Below are 26,325 nucleotides of genomic sequence, written 5' to 3' on the forward strand. Positions count from 1 at the left end.
CTGCTTTTAGCAGCTTTGCACACGCTAAGCCGCCGCCTACTGGGAGTGAATCTTAGCTTATCAAAATTGCGAACGAAAGATTTGCAATATTGCGAAAAGACTTCTCTGTGCAGTTTCTGAGTAGCTCGAGACTTACTCTGCCAGTGCGATCAGTTCAGTGCTTGTCGTTCCTGGTTTGACGTCACAAACACACCCAGCGTTCGCCCAGACACTCCTCCGTTTCTCCAGCCACTCCCGTGTTTTTCCCAGAAACGGTAGCGTTTTTTCAAACACTCCCATAAAACGGCCAGTTTCCGCCCAGAAACACCCACTTCCTGTCAATCACATTACGATCACCAGAACAAAGAAAAAAACTTGTAATGCCGTGAGTAAAATACCTAACTGCATAGCAAATTTACTTGGCGCAGTCGCACTGCGGACATTGCGCATGCGCATTAGCGACTAATCGCTCCATTGCGAGAAAAAAATATGAACGAACAACTCGGAATGACCCCCTAGGTCCATGGTTTTGCCCATTATGGAAAAATTTTATTTTGCAATCAACCTTGAATTAGGCTCATAGAACATAACAGGCAGTGGGGCAGATGTATTAAGCATGGAAAAGGGATAAATAAGTGATAAAGAAGTGATAAGCGCAAGGTGATAAAGCACCAGTCAATCATTGCAGATTTTTAAAATGACAGTTAGGAGCTGATTGGCTGGTGCGTTATCACCTTCTAACTTATCACTTCTTTATCCCTTTTCCAGGCTTAATACATCTGCCCCAGTATTTCAATTCATTACATTTAATGTGCTAACCGTCTATCTTGGCTAGTTCAATCTGACCAAAGATTTGTAGATAAGGCCTGTAAAAGACACGTCGGAATATCCAGCCCAGACGCATGTCATTGGGGTGTAGGAGACCCTCTGTGGCCACTCCATAGGCAATAAGCCAGACAAACAGAAAGAAGAGGAAGAAGAAGACGTCTTTCATCTGTGGGGAATGGCAGAGACACATCATGAAACACAAGAAATTATTCTGCACAGCTGCACTTTCTGCCTGTTGGGATGTCAATGTAGGGATTAGTATGGAGATCACCTTGGAGGGCATCCGGTCATCTGATCCTGTGCTCTGCTGTAACCCCTGGTGGCTGGTGCTGCAAAGGGAGATGCCGGCTTCCCAGCATCACTTTACTGCACCGGAGCTCACAGCAGGAGCACAGCGATCAGATGACCGTCTGCCCTCGCCGAATCACCGTTCCCTGGGTACAGGTAAGTATTACTTTTTTCCTTTCACTTTTTTTTTTTTTTTACACAGTGATCAGCGTGTGTGTCCACTAGACACACAAGGCTGATCACAGGGGCCAGATCAGAGCTCAGCCTTCACTGCCAGCAGGCAGAGAAGGCAGTGCATGAGCGGAGAACCGGTGGGAAGCCTGGATAACGCTATCTCAAGATAGCGTTATCACAGGGCTCCCTCCTATATTTTTACATAATTTTTTTAGTAAATTTGCCCAGATCACATTACAAGTATGGGAAAAGCAACCTAGTTATTAAAAATGTGAATTAAAGTGCTTGGAGGTGAATTTTGGGAATTCTCCTTCAATTGCCCTTTAGTAAACTCAGATGATACTAAAACAAAGTGAAAAGGGTGTGAAAATGCCCTTTTTCACATTATTTTAGTGAAAATTATTTTAATAAATATTCCCAAATGTCTTGTACAGAAAGGGAATCATTTATTTTATTTTTAAATGAGAAAGAAGTAGGTTAACAAAACATGAATATATATGCAATTTAAAATAATACAAATATGCAACACTTCCACCAATACAAAGAACGGGTTAGTCTGTTAATCTTTATGTACAGTGCATCCGGAAAGTATTCACAGCGCTTCACTTTTTCCACATTTTGTTATGTTACAGCCTTATTCCAAAATGTAATAAATTCATTTTTTCCCCCTCAAAATTCTACACACAATACCCCATAATGACAACATGAAAAAAGTTTTTTTGTGATTTTTGCAAATTTATTAAAAATAAAAAAAACTTAGAAATCACATGTATATAAATATTCATAGCCTTTACGATGAAGCTCACAATTGAGCTCAGGTGTATCTTGTTTCCACTGATCATCCTTGAGATGTTCCTACAGTTTAATTGGAGTCCACCTGTGGTAAATTCAGTTGATTGGACATGATTTGGAAAGGCACACACCTGTCTATGTAAGGTCCCACACTTGACAGTGCATGTCTGATCACAAACCAAGCATGAAGTCAAAGGAATTGTCTGTAGACCTCCGAGACAGGATTGTCTCGAGGCACAAATCTGGCGAAGGGTACAGAAAAATATCTGCTGCTTTGAAGATCCCAATGAGCACAGTGGCCTCCATCATCCGTAAATGGAAGTAGTTTGTAACCACCAGGACTTTTCCTAGAGCTGGCCGGACGTCTAAACTGAGTGATCCGGGGAGAAGGGCCCTAGTCAGGGAGGTGACCAAGAACCCAATGGTCACTCTGTCAGAGCTACAGCATTCCTCTGTGGAGAGAGGAGAACCTTCCAGAAGGACAACCACCTCTGCAGCAACACACCAATCAGGCCTGTATGGTAGAGTAGCCAGACGGAAGCCACTCCTTAGTAAAAAAGCACATGGCAGCCCGCCTGGAGTTTGCCAAAATGCACCTGAAGGACTCTCAGACCATGAGAAACAAAATTCTCTGGTCTGATGAGACAAAGATTGAACTCTTCGACGTGAATGCCAGGCGTCATGTTTGGAGGAAACCAGGCACCACTCATCACCAGGCCAATACCATCCCCTACAGTGAAGCATGGTGGTGGCAGCATCATGCTGTGGGGATATTTTTCAGCAGCAGGAACTGGGAGACTAGTCAGGATAGAGGGAAAGATGAATGCAGCAATGTACAGAGACATCCTGGATGAAAACCTGCTCCAGAGCGCTCTTGACCTCAGACTGGGGCGACGGTTCATCTTTCAGCAGGACAAAGACCCTAAGCACACAGCCAAGATATCAAAGGAGTGGCTTCGGAACAACTTTGTGAATGTCCTTGAGTGGCCCAGCCAGAGCCCAGACTTGAATCCGATTGAACATCTCTGGAGAGATTTGAAAATGGCTGTGCTTCCCATCCAACCTAATGGAGCTTGAGAGGTGCTGCAAAGAGGAATGGGCGAAACTGCCCAAAGATAGTTGTGCCAAGCTAGTGGCATCATAATCAAAAAGACTCGAAGCTGTAATTGTTGTCAAAGGTGCATCAACAAAGTATTGAGCAAAGGCTGTGAATACTTATATACATGTGATTTCTTAGTTTTTTATTTTTAATACATTTGCAAAAATCTAAGAACAAAACTTTTTTCACGTTGTCATTATGGGATAATGTGTGTAGAATTCTGAGGGAAAAAAATAATTTAATCCAGTTTGGAATAAGGCTGTAACATAACAAAATGTGGAAAAAGTGAAGCGCTGTGAATACTTTCCAGATGCACTGTACAAGCAAACTACTACTGAATCAGGTTTGATTGAGCAGCATGTGATTTTGGATGGTGGGTGAGTCTCCTTGTGTAGACTAGGGAGTAGGAACTAGGAAGTAATGGTGGCACTTCTGTAGATGTGTGGGGCCAGACTATATGATAACACTGTGTGGCATTTAAATTAATTACCAGATCTGTCCGTGTGTGGGCACAGGTGGCATTATTTTGACTAATTTGGAATTGAACCAAACTGGTTCCAAATCATTTTGTGAGTGAAGACTGAGAAGGTCTAAAATCTATTTGGAATCCAACGATTCCTGCTGGAACCACAAACAGGCCAAATGTATGGGCAGTTTTAGAAAGGGCTAATGGGGTAGGTCACAGGGAGACTACGCCTACAATATAAACCGCCTTTGTGCAAATATCAGTTTGAGAGCAAATATTTTAGCACAATATAAAACATTTAGGGACAATTAAGTATATGGTGTTGCCCACAGTATACTTACCAACATCAGGTCAAGGTAGAAGGGAGTGTAGTGCCACCGATTGTGTCACTGTGTCTCCACCCATTGAGACATAATGGGAGATTCACAGAACTGGGTTGAGACGGGTGATACCACAAATTGCATCATTAGTGGGTTGCCTGGGCTCTTGATGATGCAATTTGCGGTGAATTGCTTCATCTAGGCACTGGCGCCATCCCTGTACAACTTAGGGGCGGCCAGGTTACAAAGTCTGCACGTATGCTTTTATGGTGGAGAAAAGGATACGTGCCCTTTCACTAAAGTATGGTTTTACATTACACATAAACATGTACTTAAATAAGTGCACTTTAGGTTTTTGATCCTGTATACAGTGTATTATGTCTTTCATATAAACTTACCATCTTTCTGACAATAATTATTTTGGGCCCCAGCTGTTTGTTGACCGCAAAAATGTGAATAAGCCGAAGGGTGAAAACCATGAAATCAAAACAGAGGATGGTCCGTCCTGACTCATATGTATGGTCCATCATCCTGCAGAAAGTACATACTGCATTATACGCTCCGCAGTGAAGTACACATCCTGTGAAAGTCTTTTACCAAGCACTGAAAATGCATGCAGCGACAATTCTATTTTGTGATGCCCTGATCCCTTTTTACTGTATGTGCTATTTCGCATATTATATATATATATATATATATATATATATATATATATATATATATATACATAGTTATACATATACACTAGAAGTGAATACTGTGCAAATTGAGGAGTAAGATTTTGCTCCATGTAAAAGGAGTAGCGGGCTGGATCAGAGAGTCCCTTGAGTGCAGGCTGGGTGCAAAACTTCGGCTGCAATACAAGTGCCTCCAAAGCGGAGGTCTAGCAGACTTTCACTAATCCAGGTGAAAAGCTGCTTTTACTGTGTATAGGAGACATTTTGTACTTTATAGGTAACAAAAAGAGGGCGGTTATACAGCACTAAGGCAGTCTAAACAACATTAAAATTATGAATATACTGCTTATTGAAAGTGCATTAAAAATGTATAATATTTAATATGGAAACATAAATGATGGGGATCGGTATGAAATCCCGGCGTATGGGATGCCGACGGTCACAATACCGATCACGGCATCCCAATGGTCAAGATCCCAACAGGGGCGATGTAAGTATTTAAACCTCCCTCCCTTACCGCAGCCTAACCCTAACCTCCCCGCTTAGTGCCTAACCCTAACCTCCCCCTTAGTGCCTATTCCGAACCTCCCCCCTTAGTGCCTAACCCTAACCTCCCCCCTTAGTGCCTAACCCAAACCTCCCCCCTTAGTGCCTAACCCAAACCTCCCCCCTTAGTGCCTAACCCAAACCTCCCCCCTTAGTGCCTAACCCAAACCTCCCCCCTTAGTGCCTAACCCAAACCTCCCCTCTTAGTACCTAACCCTAAGCTCCCCTCTTAATGCTTAACCCTAACCTCCCCCTTAGTGCCTAACCCAAACCTCCCCCCTTAGTGCCTAACCCAAACCTCCCCTCTTAGTACCTAACCCTAACCTCCCCTCTTAGTACCTAACCCTAACCTCCCCTCTTAGTGCCTAACCCTAACCTCCCCCCTTAGTGCCTAACCCCAACCTCCCCCCTTAGTGCCTAACCCAAACCTCCCCCCTTAGTGCCTAACCCAAACCTCCCCCCTTAGTGCCTAACCCAAACCTCCCTCCTTAGTGCCTAACTCGGACGTCCCCCCTTAGTGCCTAACCCTAACCTCCCGCCACCTGCCCGCAGCCTGATCCTAACCTCCCCCCCGCAGCCTAACCCTACCCCCCCAGGTGGTGCCTAATCCTAACCTCCCCCATTAGTGCCTAACCCTAACCTCCCCCCTTAGTGCCTAACCCTAACCTCCCCCCTTAGTGCCTAACCCTAACCTCCCCCCTTAGTGCCTAACCCTAACCTCCCCCCTTAGTGCCTAACCCTAACCTCCCCCCTTAGTGCCTAACCCTAACCTCCCCCCTTAGTGCCTAACCCTAACCTCCCCCTTTGTGCCTGACCCTAACCTCCCTCCTTAGTGCCTAACCTCCACCCTTAGTGCCTGACCCTAACCCCCCCTCCTGCCCACAGCCTAATACTAACCTCACCCCCGCAGCCTAACTCTACACCCTCCCCCCCCACCACCCCCCACACACACACCCCCGCAGGCAAATGCTAACACTCCCAGCTATTTCGGAATCCTGCCCTGTTCTGGATTCCGCCGATGGTGTTCTGATGGGTGTCGGGATTCAGGCGTCAGGATTTCGGCTGCCAGGATCCAGACAGCCGGTATCTTGAACGTATACCAAATGATGACAATTACAAACATAATACATATAGAAAACACAGGTCAATGGTATTCAGGCAAAATCTGACCAGATGTTGTAACAGGCCACTAGTATGTCCAAATAAGCGGGTGCCAATAATATTAGATGCTGAATTAGCTGCAAATGCTAACTTCAAAAGTAAAACAAAAACCCTATTTTCATTACTTATGTATCCTTTTGGAGGCTTACCCCTCCTTTTGTGCTATACAACTCTTCTGACAGCGTTTATCATTGCAATCACCCACATTTTGCACTTTAGAAGTGACCCCCTAAGTGTACAGTATAAAGCATTATGGTAAAGGTATCACATCAAATTTTCAATTCGTGTGAGAGGTTCCTGAAGTCAGTGAGGTATTGGAGGTCAGTTAATGAGAATCTATATGTACATTTCTAGGACATAGTGTATTTTTTACCAACAATTTGAAACCGTAATTGCACTCAAATAGTATTTTATCTTTTTTTTTTAATCATTATGCGGTATACTATAATTACTGTAATTAAAATTGCACTTTTGCCTGAAATTGCCCGTGGAAAACTCAGAGAAAACACTGTTGCTCTGAGAGATGCTGTTAGACTGAATCTATCACTATGAGGCTGATGTGGCGGTCAGTTCAATGCAACTCAGTTTTGCCTACAGATTAGCACTGCAGAGCCTACACAGCTATGAGCAGCTATGGGCGATTTCCAAGTGGAAAGCAACTCAATCGCATCTCCACTAGTGACTAAGTGGGCGCAACTGGGTGGCATTGGGGAATCTGTACATAGGCTAAGTGTTTTAGGGCGTGGGGTGGGTGTGTAGGCAGAATTCCGGGTTGAGCATACGCAGAGATCCATCTGCTTTCAGAGAGATCTCTTGCAGCAGAGACAGGGCTGGTCATTTATAGGGATGATGGCTATTTCCATAAGTTTATTATTAGGGATGGTGCGGCCACAACTCTGCATATTGTGGGACAATACGACAGCTATTTCCATGCACGCAATGCGGGTCCATTTGCCGGCACCTCTGCACCAGGCGCTATATGAGAATCTGCAAATTTTCTAAACTGAATTAAACATATTTACATGTTTTGTAGGAATGTGCTATGTATGGCACTATGGAGCCCCTGAAATGCCATGTAAATAAAATATAATATTAATAATAACTTACATTTTTGAGGGGATAATCGAAAAACAAACTCCGGCCCAGTTTTGCACAAAAACAAAACTAGAATGGTTTTGCCAATAAAACTAAAAACAAAAATGTGGTTTTCTCACCGCTAATTTAAAGGACATGGTGCATACTTCTAAAAAAAATCCTATATGCCCCCTGAAATGTAACATTCCTAATCGCCACATGTTGTGGCAATAAGGACATTGCGCCTAATTCAGACCTGATCGCAACAGCAAAATTTTACTCTAATAGGCAAAGCCATGTACACTGCAGGTGGGGCAGATGTAACATGTGCAGAGAGAGTTGGATTTGGGTGGGGTGTGTTCAAACTGAAATCTAAATTGCAGTGTAAAAATAAAGCAGCCAGTATTTACCCTGCACAGAAACAAAATAACCCACCCAAATCTAACTCTCTGCACATTTTATATTTGCCACACCTGCAGTGCACATGGGGGGTGATTCAGACCTGATTGCTGCTCATTGTGTGTCAACTTTACAGAGGTCCGTTGTGTTATGAGTCAACTTTACAGTTGTCAGTTATGTTATGGGTCAACGGTCCAGTTGTCCGTTACTTTATAATGTTGTAATTCTCCATTGTTCATCCTCTCTTTCGCTCCTGTTTGTCTCAACAACAGCAGGCATCGCCGGTCAGTGACAGGATGGTGCGAAAACTTTGCAAGGTGTTCGCAAGGTGATTGACAGGAAGAGCCCGTTTGTGGGTGGTAACTGAGCATTTACAGGGAGTGTACGGAAAAACGCAGGCGTTCCCAAGCATTTTCAGGGAGGGTGTCTGACGTCAGTTCCGGCCCCGATCGGCCTGATGTGACCGGACTGTAGGAGTAAGTCCTGGGCTGTGCAGAGACTGCACAAAGTGGATTTTAGTAGCTCGGTGTACACATGAGATCGCACACTTTCACTGCGAATTTACACTCCCCCTGGGGCGGCGACTATCTGATCGCAGGACAGCAAAGTTAGCGGCCCAGCGATCAGGTCTGCATCACCCCCTTGATTTTGCCCATTAGAGAAAGATTTTGCTTTTGTGATCAGGTCTGAATTAGACCCATTGTTTTAAGGGTATTTACTAATGTGAAGTTGCCGGGCATTGGTTCTGATAAGAACCTGTCCCGGTGATCAGAAACAAATAAAGTGATTGCATATAATATCAATTTACCTCTGGGCTCAGACCCGGCCTCGCAACTGCTAAGCTATTTGGAGCTTGTTGGACAGCTGTAAAAACAACTGGGGTGGGATGGGGGGGGGAGAGGGACTTCTGTGCAGGCCGCTGTGCACATAGCAGACAATGGGGGAGATGTACTAAGCCTTGGAGAGTGTTAAAGTGGAGAGAGATAAAGTACCAGCTAATCTGCTTCTAACTGACCTGTTACAGGCTGTTTCGAAAAACGACAGGAGCTGGTTGGTTAGTAGTCTCTCTCTCTTCACTTTATCACTCTCCAAGGATCCAATACTGTATCTCTAATATCACTTTCTTTAAAGCTTTGATAAGTGTACTGTAAGCTAAAAAGTCAGCTTTGCTTAAACATGCAGAAAAAGCCATTTCCACATGTTAAAAGGACAGATTTTGGGGGAGAGGTCTATCAAGCCTTCTAAAAAGTGGAGAAGTTGCCCATAGTATCTAATCAGCTCCTAGCTAGCATTTATCAAGTACATTCGATAAAACGGAAGGGAGAAGCGGATTGGTTTCTATTAACAACTTCTCCAATCTTTAGAAGGTTTGATGCATCGCCCCCTTAGTTTGTTATGTAGACCCCCACCCCCCAAGAGTTATTGTACCCAGTTATTAGTATCTAGCATAACTATGTTAATTAGGCACATTATGATTCGCTAAAGTTATCATTTCATACTTGCCTACTCTCCCGCAATGGCCGGGAGGTTCCTAAAATTCAAAACAATGCTCCCAGCCCCCCGGGAAAGTGGGCAAGTCCCGTGGAGCCGGTCGCATCCCACCACCCAGCCGCCAAGTAAAGTGGGCAGACCGAGTAATCAATGGCGCGATAAATACGGAATCGCATCATTGTAGCCATGCCCCCTTCTGCACAATGCCAGTACTCTTGGCATAGTATAATAGGGGGCATGGCTACGCTGACACAGTCATACAGCCACGCCCACAGCCTGTTGCACTGCATCATGACCGCTCCCCGCCCATTATGCCAAGCTATGCCCCCGCATCACCCACCTCTATGCCAACCTGGCTGTCATCTCCTGGAGGGGGGCAGCCAGAAAGTAGGCAACTATGTACCATGAAGTGTCTAATATTTATAATGCTGGAAGGGTTTGCATTGTATATACTCTCTTTATTATCATGCACCACTTATACCTGCAGATGACACCAATGATGAACAGTAGCAGGGCCGTGATGTCCACGTGATTCCAGGAGTCCTGTAAGTATTGTTTGACCTTCTGTGCTACAGGCATAGATCCCACAAAGAAACTTTGCCGGATTTCTTCACAAACCATAGTGAAAACCCAAAAATAAAGTATAATCTCTGAGGTGGCTGGGCCTACTGGTGGAGGTAGCTTGAAGTCCATGAGGAGCACATAGGAGAAGAGGAAGAGAAATGTAAAGTACATGACCACGTTCCCAAAGAAGGCCGTCACGGGGGCGCTCCAAAACTGTTTCCATGTACGCAACCATTGTGGCCTTCGCTTGTCCTTACTGACTTCACCATCATGGGCTCCATGGTTTGAATTGGCCGTCTTGCCGGGTTTCAGTTCTACAAGTTCATTTTTTTCCTTCATTATTTCTTCCCTGATTAGGGATATATGACATAACATCCATAACTAAATGCATACAGAGAACTGTCATTCAACTTACAAGGTGAAACGTACGTATACATAATCACTTACCCCTCCATGATTTCTGCCACTGTGGTCTTTATATCAATATCTAAGCTGTCCATTTCCACTCTCTGACTTTCTAGTCCATTTTCATGGTCATAGTTTCTAGGAAGAAAAAAAAAGTGAAAAAAATAAAAACAAAAAAACGATGGTGCCTCTTGTTATAGGACAATGAGAGGGTTTTAACTTTGAGCCTGATTTATAGCTGCACATAATGCCCATGTTTAAGGAGATGAGCAAACTTTTTCCTACTGCGCAAGCGCGAAATTCCCTAAAAGTGCACACATTCCACAGAGTATAGTGCATATTATCAGAGAAGTCTGGGAAAAGTGCTGAGCGATCCTGGGTGGTGACTGGGAGGTGGCTAATCAGACACGCAGAGATGGCCCGTGTTATGTGAGTGTTGCAGGTATGTCACTGAAATGTTTGCATACTCTCAATCGCTCACACTGGAGGCTGTTCTCAACCTGTAAACTGTGACACACAGGAATATACATCATTATTTCATGAGGACATCGGGTAGAGCAGGGCTGGCCAAACCAGTCCTCGAGATCTACCAACAGTTCACATATTCCAGACCACCTAGCTGGTGCACAGGTGTAGTCATTACTAATTAAGATGTGCTGCATTTATTCCTAACTGACAATTCTACAGATCTCCAGAAGGTCTGGAAAACATGAACTGTTGGTAGATCTCGAGGACCGGTTTGGCCAGCCCTGGAGTAGAGCAACTTAAGTTTTTAAAATAATGGGGCCCATTTATCAACGAGTGATACAACTCGTGAATGATAAAACTTGTTGCGTATGATAAATGGTACTCCAGCCAATCAGCTACTGTCAGTTTTCAAACACATGACAGTTAGGAGCTGAACACGACAGGAGCTGATTGGCTGGAGCAACATTTATCATAAGCAACAAGTTTTATCATTAACAACAAGTTTTATCACTTGTTGATAAATGAGACCCAATATATCCTATTATATGTTCCTTCTTGCTCAGATATTGCGCTTCTTTTCTATTTGCATGGGAAGATTCCGGTGCTGCTGAAAATGAGTCAATGGGTTTCTTCAACAACACTAAGGGGCAAAGGTAACAGCCTGTGACCTGCTGGGCATCGGCGAGTTACTGGCAGGTCTGCTGCCCAATATATTAAAGGGTAATTCATTTAAAAAGCAAACCCTAGTTGGTTTTGCTTTTAAATGATTGCCCTTTTAAACCATTGGGCAGACTCGCCAGGCTACTAACATTAACATACAGTATTATATTGTGAACAAAAAGGGTGACAGGACCATAGCATTAACTACTAACACTGTATAGCTACATTGCTACAACATACCTATGCTATCGTGTAGAGTACAAAGTATGGCTCATATTTATCAAGCCTTGGATAGTGATAAATACAACGGAGATAAAGTACCAGCCAATCAGTTCCTAACTGTCATTTTTCAAACACAGCCTGTGACATGGCAGTTAGGAGCTGGTTGGCTGGTACTTTATCAACGTGCAAAGTTATCACTCTCCAAGGCTTGATAAATCTGGGCCTATGTCTAATACACATTCACGGTTTTTAAGCTGAACTCATCTAGCGGTGCATCAGTCATAACACACATTTAAGTAGCTTTTTCCTGGGTGTATTTTCTCCTAAGTACATTCTGGGCCAAAATGAGAGATGGAAAAAAATGTGCTAATAGTCGAATGTATTTTTCGGATACATAATGACACATATACATATATATTATATATCTATATAATATATCGATATATACACATAATATATAATACATATGTCATTATCTCAGTAGGGGACCCAAAAATGTGGGATTTAGAATTTTGGATAAGGGATACTCAACCTGTATCAGTTTCTCTAATTAGCATGTAAATGGATAATTTGCTTTTAAACATTATTATTAATATCCTTTACTTTTAAGGTACCACATAGTTTCCGCATCAGCATACATTAAATATACAAAGTAACATGGAAATTGACAGAGTATACATACATACAGAACAAGATTGGGGGAGCGGTACTATTTACCCAGGCCTGGGCTGGTTGGAGGGGCCTGGGTCTATGATCGCCCCCCACTGCTCTGGCCACTACCACTGGCCGTATACTTATAGCAGCACAGCCATGCAGCACATTGGGCAATGAGAGATAGGAGACTGCTACTGCAGCAGTCCCCTCTCACTGCCTGATGTGACACTGCGGCTGCGTTGCTATACAGGCATAGCCAGTGGTAACGGCCAGAGAGGAGAAGTGTCCAACGGGGCCGCTCCTCCCTCCCCTGGAGCAGCATTTTTTTTAAGGTGGGGTGTGGCTACGCCTTACCCGGATTTGGCCACCTTCCCCCCAGTACCAGGGCCTAACAGAGCTCTTGACGGCCCTGAACGTAAATGCAAGCGGACATAAGAACAGCACAGAGCAATAAACCCACAAATCAGACATGGGGGCGGACAACTGGCGAGGGTTGGGTAACACTTTTATTTTGAGGGGCAAAAGGCGATGGCACCCAAAGAAGCTGCACCCAATGAAGGGCGAGCAGTCAGTCGCAGAATGGGACTAGGAGGCAAGGAGTGCTGTGGAGGAACATGAGGAAGGAGGGCCCTGCCTGCGGCGCTTACTTACTAACAATCCCTTTAGTGGGCACAGCAAGTGCAAAAAACAAAGGTTGAGTTTAACACTGCAATGTACTGAGCCACTTACTTGAATTCAATGAGATTGGTGTAAATGAGAGGTGGACAGAAGAAAGTCAAAACCATCGCCCACACGGGTGTATTCTGCGCCATCTGACCCCACCAGTTCTCTGTTAACATGGACTGTGAAACAGAAAGTGCCAGCATTAAAATTAATTCAAAGACAATTTTAAATAAAAACCTGGAAGAAGTTGAACAACTGATTATTTTTTTGCAGTCCTCTTGTCAATTTACTAAAGAACCATAACACTGAAGACGCTGTATAATTCCTTTACAATGCATCCTGTATTCCAGCCGCAAATATTGGTTCTGTAGCTTGTGCCACGCGCCTCGTGATGTCACTGGTATAGCGCAGTGCACTGGTACACTGTTGGTAGTCAATAAGTAGTTGGATTCTTTCACCTTTTTATAAGAGACACAAGTTTAATAAGTTTGTAGGAATTTCAAATATGTGGCCCTACCTGTACGCCATCTTGCGCAAAGAAATTCCTAGCATCTGCTTCGTAGGCCAGCTGCAGGCATGTGGCTCCGCCCCAGACATTAGAGCGCCTTACCAGGAGTTTGAACGCACGATTTTCGCTATTTCTGTAACACTCATTAAACACCCCTGAAAGAAAGAGCATTGTATTTATATAGCACATGATTTTTCAGGGAGCATTAGTGTGCAGACTTCATGTCATGTCTTAAATAAAAAGGCACCAGTTGCAAACCTCACTGATAGGCTGTTATGTCAGAAGATGCAGCATCGGATCACCTGCGTGAACATCGGACATCTTAGTTACCCTCAGGTTACACAGATACAAAGAGAAAATGCAGGTGCACACTCTAAGTACTAAGAACACTGCTAATCAGAATAATGATAAACTCTGCAATTTAACTTGGAGTAAAAATAGGATTTTAATACCTACCGGTAAATACTTTTCTCTTAGTCTGTAGAGGATGATGGGAACTCCAAAAGGACCATGGGGTATAGACGGGATCCGCAGGAGACATGGGCACACTGTAAGACTTTGAATGGGTGTGAACTGGCTCCTCCCTCTATGCCCCTCCTCCAGACCTCGGTTAGAGAACTGTGCCCAGGGAGACGGACATTTCGAGGAAAGAATTTATTGTTTAAACACGGTGAGTGTGATACCAGCTCACACTTCGAACATGCCGCAGAACGTGGCATTCAATAGAACACCAGCCGATGGCATGAAAAAACATACAGCAATATGCTGACCGAAAATGTAACACAACCTGTGTGTAAACACAACCAATAACAACATACCGCCTGCCATGGCAGGAATAACGTCAGCAACAGACTGACTGAAAAGAAACACCCCATGAGTGTAACCCTAACCAATAACTGCAGATACAGTACGCACTGGGATGGGCGCCCAGCATCCTCTACAGACTAAGAGAAAGGGATTTACCGGTAGGTATTAAAATCCTACTTTCTCATACGTCCTAGAGGATGCTGGGAACTCCAAAAAGGACCATTAGGTTTATACCAAAGCTCCAGACCGGGCGGGAGAGTGTGGACGACTCTGCAGCACCGATTGAACAAACATGAGGTCCTCATCAGCCAGGGTATCAAACTTGTAGAACTTTGCAAAGTGTTTGAACCCGACCAAGTAGCTGCTCGGCAAAGTTGAACCGCCGAGAGTCCTCGGGCATCCGCCCAAGAAGAGCCCACCTTCCTGGTAGAATGGGCCTTCACCGACTTTAGTAACGGCAATTCAGCCGTAGAAAGAGCATGCCAAATCGTATCACCCAGTCTTGAATGCCGAACCTGCGACCCTCTAGAAGGTGAGCACTCTGCAGCCACCACAAGAGAGAGACCCTGGCCCTTGGGGACAGGCTTATCTTCTGATGTATTTGAAGATGGGACCCGGACCACTTGTCCAGAAGGTCCCACTGAAACGTTCTCGCATGAAACCTGCCGAAGGGGATGGCCTCGTAGGTCGCCACCATTTTTCCCAGAACTCGAGTGTATTGATGAACTGATACTCTTTTTGGTTTTAGTAGGTCTCTGACCATGTTCTGGAGTTCCTGGGCTTTTTCCATTGGGAGAAAAACCCTCTTCTGTTCCGTGTCCAGAATCATGTCTAAGAATGATAGAGTCATTGGAATCAATTGTGACTTTGGTAAATTTAGAATCCAACCGTGTTGCTGCATCACTCTCAGGGAGAGCGACACACAGGGACAGAGGGGTCATCTGCGATATGCAAAACATCTTTTATTGCAATAATCATATAATTAATACTTTTGGCCACCCTTGGGTGCAACCGCGCATCATCGTAGTCGACACTGGAGTCAGAATCCGTGTCGGTACCAGTGTCTGCTACTTGGGACAGGGGACGTTTCTGAGACCCTGAAGGCCCCTGTGACACAGCCAAAGCCATGGATTGACTCCCTGTCTTTTCCCTGGACTCTGCTTTGTCCAATCTCTTATGTAATAAAGACACATTCGCATTTAAAACATTCCACATATCTAACCAATCAGGTGTCGGCGTTGCCTGACGGAGACACCACAATCATCTGCTCCACCTCCTCCTTAGATGAGCCTTCCGCTTCAGACATGCCGACGTACCGACACCCCCACACACTCAGGGATATATCTATATGGAGATTGTCTCTCCAAAAGGGCCTTTTGGAGAGACAGAGAGAGAGTATGCCAGTACACACCCAGCGCCACCGGACACTGGAATAAAATCCCAGTTAGTACAGCGCTTTTATATAAATATACTCACTGCTCCAATTAAATGTGCCCCCCCCCCCTCTTTTTTGCCTTCTGTAATCGTGTTCAGCAGGGGAGAGTCCGGGGAGCCAGCTTCTCTGCAGCGTACTGTGGAGAAAATGGCGCTGGTTAGTGCTGGAGGATCAAGCTCTGCCCCCTCACCGGCGGGCTTCGGTCCCGCTCAAATTATTTATACTGGCGGGGTTTTTTCAAAATACTGCCTCCGCAGTATCTAAACTATATGCTAGTGTCCCTTGAGGTTAATATTGCTGCCCAGGGCGCCCCCCCTGCGCCCTGCACCCTTACAGTAGCCCGCTGTGTGTGATATGTGTGGGAGCAATGGCGCAATGGTGTGCGTTACCTCAGTGAAGATCTTGAAGTCTTCTGCCGCCTTTGAAGTCTTCTGCCTTCCTATACTCACCCGGCTTCTATCTTCCGGCTCTGTGAGGAGGACAGTGGCGCGGCTCCGGGACGAACGGAGAGGGTGAGACCTGCGTTCCGACCCTCTGGAGCTAATGGTGTCCAGTAGCCTAAGAAGCAGAGCTTATCACTTAAGTAGGTCTGCTTCTCTCTCCTCAGTCCCACGATGCAGGGAGCCTGTTGCCAGCAGTGCTCCCTGAAAATAAAAAAACCTAACAAAATTCTTTTTCAGAGAAACTCAGTAGAGCTCCCCTGTAATGCACCCGATCTCCTCTGGGCACAGAATCTAACTGAGGTCTGGAGGAGGGGCATAGAGGGAGGAGCCAGTGCACACCCATCTAAGGTCTTTTAGAGTGCCCATGTCTCCTGCGGAGACCGTCTATACCCCATGGTCCTTACGGAGTCCCCAGCATCCTCTAGGACATAAGAGAAATAAGACGGGCAGAACACGAAGAAGATGTTCCGTTGTAAATAGCTCTTAATCCAAGAATGCTTATTGCAGACAAGATTCCCGGCTTGATCCTTTCCCCCTGGAAACTCTTCCCCTGGAAAGACTGCTCCCCAGCCTTGGAGACTTGCATCCGTGGACACCAGGATCTAATCCTGGAACCCGAACCTTCGTCCCTCTAGGAGGTGAGAACTGTGAAGCCACCACAGGAGATATATCCTGGTCCTGGAAAATAGGATTATTTTCCGGTGCATGTGCAGGTAAGACCCGGACCACCTGTCCCACTGGTCCGGCAAAAACAACTCTGGCATTTGACCTGCTCAGTGAATGGCCTCGTAGGCTGCAACCATCTTCTGCATTATCGGAACGTATTGACGGGTTTACCCTGTTGCAAATCTGATCCGACTCTGGATCATCAGATCTCTTTCCACAGGAAAAAAGAAACTGTTAACAGATCAGTATCTAATCTTATTCCCAACTCCGACCTCTGCGCCGGAGGGAACAACAGCGATTCTTTGTGTTGAAGAACTGTCAGAGAGAAACAACGAATTGTACCACTTGTTTCTTGACCTCGCCGTAGTCAGGAGAGCGTCCCAGTACAGGATAATAATGGCTCTTACTATAGAAGGAAAACCATCATACTGCCATCACTCCGGTGAAATGACAATCCTGAATAGCAAAACTAGGTAAGCTTAATACCAGCTTTTTTTTTTTCTTATTTGTGACAGGGACAGCAGGACAATGTCCTGATCCTGACCCAACTCTTGTATGGCGTCGCATACTACCTCTTCTGAGGAGAATCGGTAAGATCTATTTGAAAACTCAGTGAGGGGAATCATTTGGACAACTCGAGTATGTCCCCCTTTGGACTCTATTCCTAACTCACTGTGTCAAGTCCATTCTAGGACTGACTGAAGAGTATTAGACGAGTTCCCACCGGTGTGGGCTCCAGCAAGATAGACCCAGCCACCTGCGGTGGATGTGGTAGACACAGAGGACGATATCAGGTTCTGTGAAGTTGAAAAGGCTGCTCACCTTTTCACATCCCTCTACCTACTAAGAAGGGGACTAACAACGGTATCCAACCGGTCAAAATGACTGCATCCCACAACAAATGCGTCACCAACCGTTGTGATAGAACATAGCACAAGAAGGTAGACTTACCAGTGGTATCTGCCGAGATCAACTTAACCAAGTCATCCCCAAACCAGATTATCCCTTCATAGGGAAGATACTTCAGTATTTTCCGGAGTCAGTGCATACCTCTTGTAGTCGCACGGCAGCAAGCTGCAATGTACTAGATAAGACCCAAGGAATATCCCATTTCTCCCCAGGGTAATTATATCGGATAACAAGTCAACTGACCATTTCTGCATACAAGCACTCCCCCATGCGTATGTAATGCAAATATCATCAAAGCATATAATTAAAATATCACTTAGCTTCCTGTATACGATCCTTTGTGACAGGGCCCCGTGCAGACCAGGGGTTGACATTCACTTTATTCTATCCACGGCGGGAGACGAATAAACACTCGGACTCCTCGTGAGGATTCGAGACCATCTTGTCACGGCTGACCTAGAGCTTCAACGGAGCGACCAGCACATGAGAAGGAATAACTTTACTTCAGCATTCAGAATAAACTGTAATATAAATGTACACATTTAAATACACATATCTATATATACACATCTTATTTATATATATATATAAATATATATATATATATATATATATATATATATATATATATATATATATATACACACACACACACACACACACACACACACACACACACACACACACACACACACACACATATATATATAATCTGTCAGGAACATCAGGGTCCCTGGTGACATTAATGTGTTCTGAATGTGTATGAACATGTACTGAATGCCAATGTTGCGGATCTAATCAGGAAACATTATGGCCGACATAGAACATAGTATTCGTGTCGACAACAGGGAGTAGTAACTGGGCAAATAACATTTTTGTGACCCTGAGGGGTCTGAGGGAAACATATACCTAATTTCACCAGGACGCCCCCACAAATACTATCACGTCTGTACGCGAGCTACAGCTCAATGCAAACGTACCATAGATATATAAACATACAGGTATAGGTTTTTTACATTATTGTACACCCAGTCCTAATAGTTGGTGCCAACAGGGTCACCCACATATGTCTGTGTCTCCCAAACAGTATGTACTTTAGAAAAGCTTACACTACTGACCTACTGACACTTAATCTCATGAATCAAGTACCATCTGAAGTCGGCAATGCCGACAGAGGGATTCCCATATCCCTCCCATATCTGTTTGTGGTAGAGCACTCACACATGTCGACACATTGTTAAAAAGGGCATATTTCTGACAGGGAAAACACAGGAACTTTAACCAACTCACTTTACACACGCCCAATATATATATATATATATATATATATATATATATATATATATATATATATATATATAAGAATGAACAAGACCGCGCAATGAGAAATGCAAAGTCTTTTAGTTGCAATAAAAGTCCGAAATGTAACTTGCTGCTGTCCTCCAGGAGTTACCGTACTCCTCAAACATGTAAAAGAGAAAGAAATGGAGGGCGCAATCGTGAGTAGTAAATCACAAGTAGTTTTTACTAGCACGTATCAACTCACATACATTTCAATAAAGGGTAACCGGTGCAAAGATGAAAACCAGTGCAGCCTCCGGATTGCTAGCACTGGTAAACGCCGCTGCTCCTCTGCTCCCACAGTCGCTGTAATGTCCAGCTTCACGGACCGCACGCCACAGACCTCACTCCGGTGCTCCGGTATTCAGGTCAAACGAGTCACGTCACAAGTCCTGCTGGCCACGCCCAACGCGTTTCGTCACGGGACTTCGTCAGGGGGTGTGGTTGGCTTCAACATCTCATCTAATTTATACCAGAACCGCAACATTGTTAAAAAGGGCATATTTCTGACAGGGAAAACACAGGAACTTTAACCAACTCACTTTACACACGCCCACTATGTATATATATATATATATATATATATATATATATATATATATATATATATATATATATATATATATATATATATATATATATATATATATATATATATATATATAGTGCTTCATGTTGACCTATTATTGCACTAAATAACTGTGCCCCCCCTCATTTTACACTGGTAACTGTTTAGCAGTGTTTTGGCGGGACCAGCATTTCTGAGAGGAGAAAATGGCGCTGTATAGTTGTGAGGGCTAAGCCACGCCCCCTTCTAGGCGCGCTTCAGTCCTGATATTTTTGTATATTTTTATACTGGCGGGGGTCATTATACAGTGCCTAAGCACTGTATATTACTTTGCCAGGTCACATCCAAGAGGTATATTGCTGCCCAGGGCGCCCCCCCCCCTGCGCCCTGCACCCATGTAGTGCTGCCTGTGTGTGTGGGAGCAATGGCGCGCAGTGCGACCGCTGCGCGGTACCTCAGAGATCTGATGTCTTCTGCCGTCACTGAAGTCTTCTGTTCTTCTATTACTCACCCGGCTTCTTTCTTCTGGCTTTGTGAGGGGGGTGACGGCGCGGCTCCGGGAACGAGCAGCTAGGCGCACCAAGTGATCAGACCCTCTGGAGCTAATGGTGTCCAGTAGCCTAAGAAGCAGAGCCTTTGAACTCAGAAGAAGTAGGACTGCTGCTCTCCCCTCACTGCCACGATGCAGGGAGCCTGTAGCCAACAGGTCTCCCTGAAAATAATAAAGCTAACAAAGTCTTTTCAGAGAAACTCAGGAGAGCTCCCCTAGTGTGTGTCCAGTCTCTCTGGGCACAGAGTCTAACTGAGGTCTGGAGGAGGGGCATAGAGGGAGGAGCCAGTTCACACCCATTCAAAGTCTTATAGTGTGCCCATGTCACCTGCGGATCCCGTCTATACCCCATGGTCCTTTTGGAGTTCCCAGCATCCTCTAGGACGTATGAGAAATGGAGGTTCTTAGCATAATTTTGGCCAAAAATTTAGGCCCACCTACCACAGCCAAGTGACCCCATCAGTTGGGTCCCTAACATTCCTATGGCTCAAGTCCAAAGCGCGGGAACCCTCGGCCAGCACAACCCAATCGCCCCAAGGCATCACACTAGCAAGAAGTAGCAGAAGAGGTTATTCTAAAAATCTAAATTTTACTCCATGTTAAATTGCAGTGTATTATAATTGTTCTGATCAGCAGTGTTCTTAGTACTTAAGAGTGTACACCTGCATTTTTTTTTTTCTGTGTAGCGCTAGCACCTCTTATGTATAGAATTATGGTGTACAGTCTAGTTCCTTCCCCCCTCCAATATAACCCTCAGGTTACTCAGGATGTCCGGCAAAATCACGCTGCCAGGGCCTGTGAAACTGTATATAAGAACCCAGCTACTGACACCCCAGTGGTGGACCTACATTGAAACTAATGAAGCTAAGCTTCAGGGCCCCTGATCCCGGAGAGGCTCTGAAGTAAAATGTAATTATTTTAGTGATTGAATCATTGTCTCGCTTGTGCATTATAACAAAATATTTTATTCTTCCCTTTTATTTATGAGATATTTGTTGTTTATAAAAATTAAACTGAAATAAAGACTTGTTGAATAGAAAAAAAGCTTCAGAACTCTGTAAGCAGCTTTTTCCACTGTTCAAGCATCGACTCTACAGAAAATCTGGTTATGTTCTCTATCCCTAAGACAAGTATAAGAGGGATGCAGTTATAATGTTGACACAATGTCAAGAGTTATGATGTCAACATTACTGAAATATCGACAATGAACATGCAGGCATCTGCAGAATGTTGACATATTCATAAAGGGTTAGGGTTAGGCTGTGGGAGGGGAGGGTAAGTGTAAGGATGCAGGATGGGAAAGTTAGGGCACTTGGGAGAGGTTTAGGCCTCAGGAGGGGAGGGTTAGGGTAGGAGCACTAGTGGGAGGGTTAGGCTATGGTAAGGGCACTAGAGGGAGGGATAGGCTACGAGAGAGCAGGATTAGGGCACTAGGAAGATGGTTAGGCTACAGGAGGGGAGGTTAGGGCTAGGCACTAGGGGTAGGGTTAGGCTACAGGAAAGGAGGTTAGGGCTAGGCACTACAGTGGGGGGGATAGGGTTAGACTGGGAGGAGAGGCCAGGGTTAGGCACTAGAAAGAGGGTTAGGCTACAGGTGGGATGGTTCGGGTTAGGAACTAGGGGGAGGGTTTGACTGTCGTAAGGGAGGTTAGGGTTAGGCACTAGTGGTAGGGTTAGGCTACGGGAAAGGAGGTTAGGGGTAGGCACTGTGTGTGGGGGGTAGGGATAGACTAAGTGAGGGGGTTAGGCTACAGGAGGGGAAGTTAGGGTTCGGCACTAAGGAGAGGGTTATGGTTATATAATTAATAAACTGTCCGCACGCATTAGGTAAAATACATGGGTGGAGTATGTGGCATTTACTATGGGATCCCAGGCACTTTTGTTGGCAATAGAAAAATCTTAACCCTGGGATTATGAATGAGGAAATGTTACATGTAAATACACTCACGGTCTCTAATATTCATGTAATAGAGAAACCGGCTATAACAACAAACAGATGAAACATGTAAATCATCTATAAAGTCACTAATGTATGAAATAAAATACTTTACTTCCAGCCACTCCCCAGTTCCACATGTTCTAGTACACTGAGGCTAAAAATAAAAAAGCTAATTTGGTTGGCAAATAAGAGCAATGGCAGTACACACGTTAACGTGCATGAAAACAGTAGCTCCGTGCATAAGAGCATTCATTCACTGTATAACCGTGACACTGAGCAACAACATAGGAACTGGAGCACCCCCAGTGGCCTCTCTAATCATTACAGTGTTGATGGTCACGGACTACCAGAAGGTTCCAGGGACAATCTCGTTTGCAAGCACCTCCTTGCATTGAATTGTACAACTTAAATCAGAGATACATAACTGGAAGTAAACATAGGATCTAGCCTTGACTGTTAGGCGGTCAGTCCAACTCATGCTGAGTGCAACTCCTACTGATTTACATGGAGCAACACAGGGGTGTTTCTAAGATGGGGCAGGTGGGTTAGAAGGTGGCCCTGCACTTCACATTTGTTAGGCACGTCCATGGGCACGTTGCTAGCCCCCAATGTTAGGCAGCTATGTGACCATGTCTCTTTTTCCAAGGTGTGCCCTCACCATCCCAACTTCATATGTTTGGAGGTATGCATGTACAAAACGGCATGGTCACGTCTACTTTGGCCGCGGCCCATGTGTGCCCAGTCTTTTAATAGATTTATCTTTTATTCAGTGCTTTTACAACATGCCTTCTCTGTTTTGATCATTTTCTGTGACAGGGCCATGTGGTAAAAGTGAATTGTGCGGCTTACCTATTGCCAGTTGTTCAAAGTTACCGGCTAGATCCTTCATGGCACATGACTCCTCTGCCTCTGACTCCAGATGAGAGAGCTCTATCAGCATCTTGCTAGCAGCGAGAGCTGAGCTGACAGCTTCTGTGCCCTGAACACAGGAGACAATGTCAACATACATTTGAAATAAATAAACCTGGGCGCAGATGTGACTGCTCACTCACATTTTCCCTGTATGTGGAGATGCACAAACCTTAAGATCCTAGCACATAGGTTACTTACAAAAATTCCCCTGGCTATTGTGAGATCTGTGTAATTTAAAAGTCTACGTATCTCAAAGGGGCACATAGAGCTTGCATCTGAATGCCCTTACTGTACAGAAAATGCATCTGTAATACCTCTTATCAGCGTTTCCAAGTGGAAGACATGGATCTTAATGTATGCATCTCTAATACCACTTTTCCACTGCCGTTAAAATCTGGGATATTGCCGTGATAACCCAGGTCACGGCTCAGTGGAAAAGGGTTAATCCAGGTCCAGTGACTTGGGAATCCAACCTGGCTAGCTTGCAGGGTTCGTCCTGGGAAGGACTCGGGTTAAGGGGCAGTGCAAACAGGTAAGCCAGGTCATCCGACCCGGCTCCCTTTTACAGCACAGTAGATCCACGGGGGATGCTGCTTCCCAGTGCTGACACTGATCCAGAGACAGCGACAGTTACGTCAGAGGGTGGAACCAGAGTCTCTACTGATGTTTAGACACCCGGCGCTTTTGCACGACGTGCAGCGTAAACGGCTCCAACCTGGGAATAATCCGGGTCGGAGACGTGGTGGAAAGGGTCAGTCGCGGGTCTGACCTAGTTTGTAACTAGTGATGAGCAGGTTCGGTTTTACTCGGTTCTCATAACGGCATTTTATTGGCTATCCAAAACACGTGACATCCGTGAGCCAATAAGATGCCGTTTTGAGAACCGAGTAGAACCGAGTAAAACCGAACCTGCTCATCACTATTTGTAACTATGTTGCACATCTTGGGTCAGACCCGGGACTTAAGTGGAAAAGGGGTATTAGTATGGGTGTGAGTTGTGTCCATTTGCAGTGCATCAATTTTGCATCAACATGCATCTATTTAGCCTTTTCGTTACGAAGTTGTTAGCACTTCTGGCCCTCACCATTATACCATGGCAGTCCCTGGACCTCCCAGTTTCAGGGTAGGGTAGAAGATATTGTCTAGTGCTAAAAAAAGAGTAAAGTATTTCATGGTGGGCAGTCTTCCATGGTTGGGAATGAGGAAGTGACAGAGGCATTTGATTGGCTGGTTTCTTTCTAATCAGGTGACAAATGTAATACACAATCCCAACTGCAGATTTAAATGACCCTCCCAGCTCCTCAGACTATAAAATGTGTGTGCTATATAAACAACGACAATAATACTGTAACTACTGTATGTACACAGGGGCAGAAATCACATATTGTCCGTGATCATAGGACTTACCATCTCCCAGAAGTAAGTGGCCATGTCTTTGCGGTTCTGCAGAATTGCCCAAATGAAAAGGTCAATCCATGGGGTTGTTGACTTTTTATTTTCATACTTTTGATCCTCGCAGGTTGGGTAACCTTTATTCTGTAGACAGGACATTTAAAATGATATAAGTGGAAGCTATCATCAAAACATAAATAACCATACAGTGTGAAATAATAAAAAAAGTTTGTAATAAATTATATAAACACTTATTAATAGTTATAGTCATCTTTTATGTTATGTCCCTCCCTCAGAACTGGGAATTCATACAACCTGTTTGGGGTTGAAAATATCGGCATGTGTTTTATTGTGTGATTTTTAGGGTTAGGTTTAAGGGTAAGCTTAGACTATAATGAGCAATAAACCACGTTCACCAAGATACAGTCCACCTATTGCCTGCAACGACATACTGTCAACCTAATGGTGTCGACTAGTCATACCACACCCACATTGAGCTGGGTACACACTATACGATGGTGTGACCAAGCGACGCAATGTAATGTTACAATGCACTGCCGTACACACTATACAATATAGCATACGATGGCGTAAAGCATCATTACATACTGCACGTCACAGCAGCACGTCGGGGGAATCATCCCACTGGACATGCACCAATGGGACGATCTAATGAACGACATCTGCAAATGACGGATTGGAGGTGCACACTATACAATGTGTACAATATATGGTCTTGATTCCTGCTGGAACGATATATTGTACGTTTCACCGCATAGTGTGAACCCACCTTTAAACAATCTGTCTGTGTCTAGACAGTTATTAAATAACTATGTTTCAAGAAGACTGATTATTACATGGAGATGGACGATATTATTTCCGTATCATTGGGCAAACCTACTGGCTACCATGGCTGGTAATTAAGTAGTCCTCTTACAGTATGTCATATGCCTGGGCGTAACCGCAGCCCCCTTCCCTTCCTTTTCTTAGTTGTTTCACTATGCTGTATGTTCGCCAGCTAAGGGCCTAGATTACCAGCCTCTTTGTTACAATTAAGGAGCAGATTGCCTACTTACAAACCTCCATTCCATCCTTCTCTCATCCCCATGTCTTTCCTTACCCCTTCTCCTACTCCTTCCACCTCTCATTTCCATTGGTTGCACTTTAAAGTGTGTTTTTTCTTCTTTCTTTTTTTACTTTTATTTAAGGTTGTACAACTCCGGTAATGTCCACTGTACCTAGATACACTGCATATTTCTAGTGTGATACATTCTTCATCACTATTCCATTCTATAATATTTTCATGTATTGTAGTGTTATCACTCCTAGCAGAGGCATCTCTGGGGGTATGGTGACACTCGGTGCACACTACTCTAACCCGAGGGTGATGCCTAGGTGCGGCCTGCAACCCTGTTGTTATGCCACTGACTCCTAGTATCCTTTATATATGCTTTCACGTATGTATGACCTCTTCTTTTTTTTTCAATAAAAAAGTTTTGGGGAATAAAATACTAATTAAGTTGAATTAAATGCAAACATCCATTGCCTCCTCCTCTAACATGGACCGAGTGCAAAAATCAAAAACATAACTCTAAAAAATTGCAGCAGTCACAATAATAATAGTAACATGATCTATGGAAGGGATCAGGGCGCACTCAGCAGACTGCCATGTTATTACATATAGCTGTCTTCTTCTTTGATGAATTGCATCATATTATTACTGAGATTAGAAGTAATGTGTAGCCTGTCACTTCTCTAGATGGAATAGATCCTTGTGGAAGCAAGGTTTTGCATTCCCCAGTGCAGTTCCAGACGCTTGTACAGTCTGTGCCAAAGCTAAGAGCTAATGGTCTATTGTGGACCCTCACGCTCGTACTTTTGTACGCGCGTGCCTCTTCTTGTGGGAAAGGAAAGGATCTGTATGG

The 26,325-nt window shown here is 44.5% G+C and overlaps 1 protein-coding gene across 1 annotated transcript in view; it reads right to left on the reverse strand.

The window, feature by feature from the left end:
* TRPM4 (transient receptor potential cation channel subfamily M member 4) overlaps window positions 1–26,325 on the reverse strand; it is a 211,149-nt gene that overhangs the window by 27,510 nt on the left and 157,314 nt on the right. The window contains exons 12-19 of the mRNA XM_063942435.1: window positions 24,416–24,544; window positions 22,946–23,075; window positions 13,448–13,593; window positions 12,997–13,109; window positions 10,306–10,401; window positions 9,776–10,207; window positions 4,345–4,477; window positions 799–973 (exon numbers count right to left, since the gene is read on the reverse strand). Of these exons, the coding sequence (XP_063798505.1) occupies window positions 799–973; window positions 4,345–4,477; window positions 9,776–10,207; window positions 10,306–10,401; window positions 12,997–13,109; window positions 13,448–13,593; window positions 22,946–23,075; window positions 24,416–24,544 (1,354 nt within the window). The remainder of the gene's footprint in view (window positions 1–798; window positions 974–4,344; window positions 4,478–9,775; window positions 10,208–10,305; window positions 10,402–12,996; window positions 13,110–13,447; window positions 13,594–22,945; window positions 23,076–24,415; window positions 24,545–26,325) is intronic.

Source organism: Pseudophryne corroboree, chromosome 10 (genome assembly GCF_028390025.1).
Source record: "Pseudophryne corroboree isolate aPseCor3 chromosome 10, aPseCor3.hap2, whole genome shotgun sequence".
Taxonomy (NCBI): Eukaryota; Metazoa; Chordata; class Amphibia; order Anura; family Myobatrachidae; genus Pseudophryne; species Pseudophryne corroboree.